This window comes from Drosophila montana, unplaced genomic scaffold, assembly GCF_035044405.1.
Source record: "Drosophila montana isolate Dmon_TW-CO22-7 unplaced genomic scaffold, ASM3504440v1 contig_1853_1, whole genome shotgun sequence".
Lineage (NCBI taxonomy): Eukaryota > Metazoa > Arthropoda > Insecta > Diptera > Drosophilidae > Drosophila > Drosophila montana.
In genome coordinates, this window is record NW_026996772.1 from 1,673,506 (window position 1) to 1,677,338 (window position 3,833).

At 38.6% G+C, this 3,833-nt stretch overlaps 1 protein-coding gene across 1 annotated transcript; it reads right to left on the bottom strand.

The window, feature by feature from the left end:
• Positions 1-452: 452 nt before the first annotated feature.
• On the bottom strand, positions 453-1,172 carry LOC135441139 (uncharacterized). Its single transcript, XM_064700620.1, has one exon. The coding sequence runs from the start codon at positions 1,092-1,094 to the stop codon at positions 951-953; it is 144 nt and encodes a 47-aa protein (XP_064556690.1). The 5' UTR covers positions 1,095-1,172; the 3' UTR covers positions 453-950.
• Between the last annotated feature and the right edge of the window lie 2,661 nt (positions 1,173-3,833).

The following is a 3,833-nucleotide window of genomic DNA, read 5'->3' on the forward strand; positions in this document are numbered from 1 at the left end:
GACCAAACGAGTGTCAACTTGATCCTGACAAAGTATTTGCGGCTTGCCAGTTATTTTTAGTGCGCCCACAGATTTTCGCCCCCGGCTCCCTTCGAGGGGGAATGCGAGCAAGTGTGGGAGCACGGCAAGTTGCGGCTGAGTCCGTTTTGGCCCAAATGAGTTTTGAAAACCCAACTGAATATGATTGTTGATGGCAGAAGCTATTGTTTCTATGTTCACCTATTGCCCTAAAAGCTAATCTAAAAGTTCTTTAATCAGACAGATATATAAACATATGGTATATAAGATAAGCGTGTGCAATGCAATGTTTCCACATACATATGTAGATGAGGTCACATCCTGTGCGGCAAGGCAGTTGCGAACTCTAAAATCAGTTCACGAACTGAGTCAATGTGCTATAAATATTGATTCATATATAATAATCTGATATACTCCATAGATTTCCTTTTGAATTTGTTGTGAAATGTTTATCCATTCATTTAACATACGTTATTTTATTGACTATTTACAACATGCATGTTTTTATACTGTAGGAACTTAGTTTTAGTTATAAACTAAAAAAAAAAAATAGAAAAAATTTAAATATTATTAAACATAATTTACGCTGACGGCGACTGTTGTTCGTCTCGGCACTGAAGTCTGAAGTTTGAAGTTGAAGAACTTGTTCACTGCTGCTAGTTCACGCTTGCAGTTCATTTTTGAACTGTACAGAAACAAGCTTGAATAGCAAATCTCTTGCGTTGGATAGCTGAAAGAACTAGTTCATTTTGTTGCATTAACAAATCGGAACCAGTTGCATAAGAAAACTATAACTTTTCACAAGTTGCAATCCACTTGGCAAGAACTTCACTTCATCCCCCCCTCCCCCACTCCCACTGTACTCCCACTGTACTCCCGCTGCTCGTGCTTCCGGCCAGAACTCCACTTGCCACAGCCTCTGTGTGCAGCTCCTATTCCTGCTCCACATGACGCTTCCTCTTGGGCATGGCCACGTCCAGGGAGCGATCCACATACGCAAAGTTATCCACGACGCTCGCATAGAGCACTCCGCCCATCACAGTCAGGGCACCGGCAATGGCAATCTTGGACCACATGTTGCGTGTACGTCGGGCTACGTTGAGCGACTGAACCAGCGTTGAAGATACGTATTTGCAATATGCGCGGAACGCACGCCCTGCATGACGCTATATATATACCCGGAGCGCGCAGCGGGAGCGACTCCAGTCCCAGCGCCGACGATGACGTCGCCGCTGCCGGTTTCCCCAGCGAGCTTTCGGCCCGGCTACTGCGTATGTGCGGCTGGTCACGTCGGCCGTACGACCCCGCCGCCAGCAGAAGCTTTTTTCTATGTCGCCCCACATAATGCACTTCCTTCTCCGCGGGCCACCCATTCATTATCGATCATTCGATAAGAACTTTTCGCGTGCTTTCACATACACACCTTGTACGTATGTATGTATATATTTGCTTTTCTTTGCTCCTATTTTTTTTTTTTTTTTTTGCAATGTTTTTGTTTGTTTATTGGTTCAGTTTTGTTTATCAAGATCTCTTAATCTCGCCGGCTGCCTGGCCCGCGGCCAGCGGAGGCGAAGGGGGCGGGCCAGAGCCACGCCCGTTTGATTATGAACTCGCACACATTTGGACAAGCTATACATGAATATACATGTTTTGGCTGAATTTTTTTCGCCAGCTTTCTGTGCTATATTTAAGTTTATACCTCAATTTGGCAAGCTCAACTATTTGCCAGTTTTTGGTATCAGGCATTTTAATATCTCTATAATCTAAACATTAGCACATATTCCATGCGCTAGCCAAATGTACATTCTTTTGGAATGCGAAAATAAAGCATGATATAATTTTCAGCTGACGGCAGATCTAAGCTCTAAATTATTACCCGAAATTATTCAAAACTAAGCGAATATTTAAAAAAAGTTTGTTTTCTCAGAGCGTTTCCAGTTCGGTGTTGACAAAAATAGTTATTTCTGTTTTCTTTGCCATTTTTTTTAGTTATTTGATTGTTAAATTATATTTTACGGTTCTTAAAGGTTTTCGTTTTTACTTCGTACTCGTAAAATAAGTATGAAAAGGGCGTCATAAACTTGGACAAACTTATGTGACATTTGTGAGGAGGCAGCTCTATAATTATAAAGCTGCGACCAGATGGGATCGACTAATAATAATAACAATAACATATTAATAATAATAACAATAATTATAATAATAATAATAATATCAACAATAATATTATGAATAATAATATTCATAGTAATAACAATTAAAATAATAATGATAATTATTGTTGTTTTATTATATTGACACTAATAATACTAATAATATCTGCAATAAAATCAAGAATAATTGAAATAAAAACAATAATAATAATCATAATAAGAACAATAATAATAATAAAAGTTGATAAATAATATCAAAATATTTGATCAGACTAATATAAAAATATTTAATATGGACAAAATCCATTTAACACTTAACAGCACAGGGTGTCTTTTAGTCGAGTACTCTGCCAATCTGCGCTGTTTATTTGAATGTTTTTTGCACTCAGTGTCATGTCATATGAGGGGCTAATAATGATAGAATGTTATCGAGCTTTTAGCACCGTTGCGCCGAGTCTATCTACAAATAAAGCTTACTAATTGTTAACGTGTGAATGCGAATGTCGCCGAGGGCGAGGCGGGGCGGGGCGGGGCGGGGTGAGTGCGAGTGCGGGTAACTAATACTCACTTTGCTTAATACGCAGCTCAACAAACGATGATTAACCAATGACTCAAAAAGCGGGGAAAAAACAAAGAGAGGCAGTAAAATGATTCGCAATATGCAGTGAGAATAATGTGCCGAGTGTGGGTGGCCTCAGCAGCGGGTATTCATGCGCTGCTGTGGTTTAGCGTAATGAGTGTAATTGCCTACTTAACCGATTATAATATATTTGTGCATACACATACAGACACATGCATACACACAGACATATGTACATAGAAATTCACAGGCAGCATTTGCGTTTCTATTGATGCAAGTGGCATAAACGAGTATTGCAGCGGACACTCGGAATGTATTCAGCATTCATTGTGAGTATTATGCGATCAATTATGCTTAACTTAAGCTGTTATCTAAATAAGGGCCCCGACAATGCTCCATGTGCACCTATTAGTCCCATTTAAATTCACTTTGATCGAACAACGGTTTAATTAGCTAATTCTGAGACTGGCCTTCGCAGTTAACTTGAAGATGCGAGTTCTATTGGTTAGCGCTGTTCTACAAGACTTGATTACGATTTGTTGTTGTTTGATACTATACATATAGCATTTATACGACTTAAGATATGACATATATATATATATATATATATGATATACGATTTGAGATACAAAGGAATGTTAAGCATACGAATCCGATATGAGGTCAGAGATAAGTCTCTACATATAGTATATAATATAGATATGACGGTTAAGAAAAAGACACAAAATGAACCGTTTGATATAAGTTTAAAAACAAAAATGTAATTAAAGACATATATTAGAATCAAGACACATAGACGCTTAAGGATAATATAAAATTTATAAAAGGAATAACTTTAAAGCGTAGAATGCATCGTGTTAAGAGTTAATTAGCAATGCTGAAATATATTTCCACTTCAAGCATTTACTGTTGAGTTTTCCAACTAAATATGATTATAAATATGTGTACGTGTGCACGCGTGTGTGTGTGTATGTGTGGGCGACCTCGCGCTGTTTACGCGGAAATTAATCGAAGCTCATAAAGCAGCGTAAACAAAGACAAAGACAACACCCGCAAAGCGCAGACAATGCTGCTCCTGCTGA

Excerpts from the sequence above, each read along its gene's own strand:
- LOC135441139 (XM_064700620.1), bottom strand. The coding sequence starts at position 1,094 with ATGTGGTCCAAGATTGCCATTGCCGGTGCCCTGACTGTGATGGGCGGA.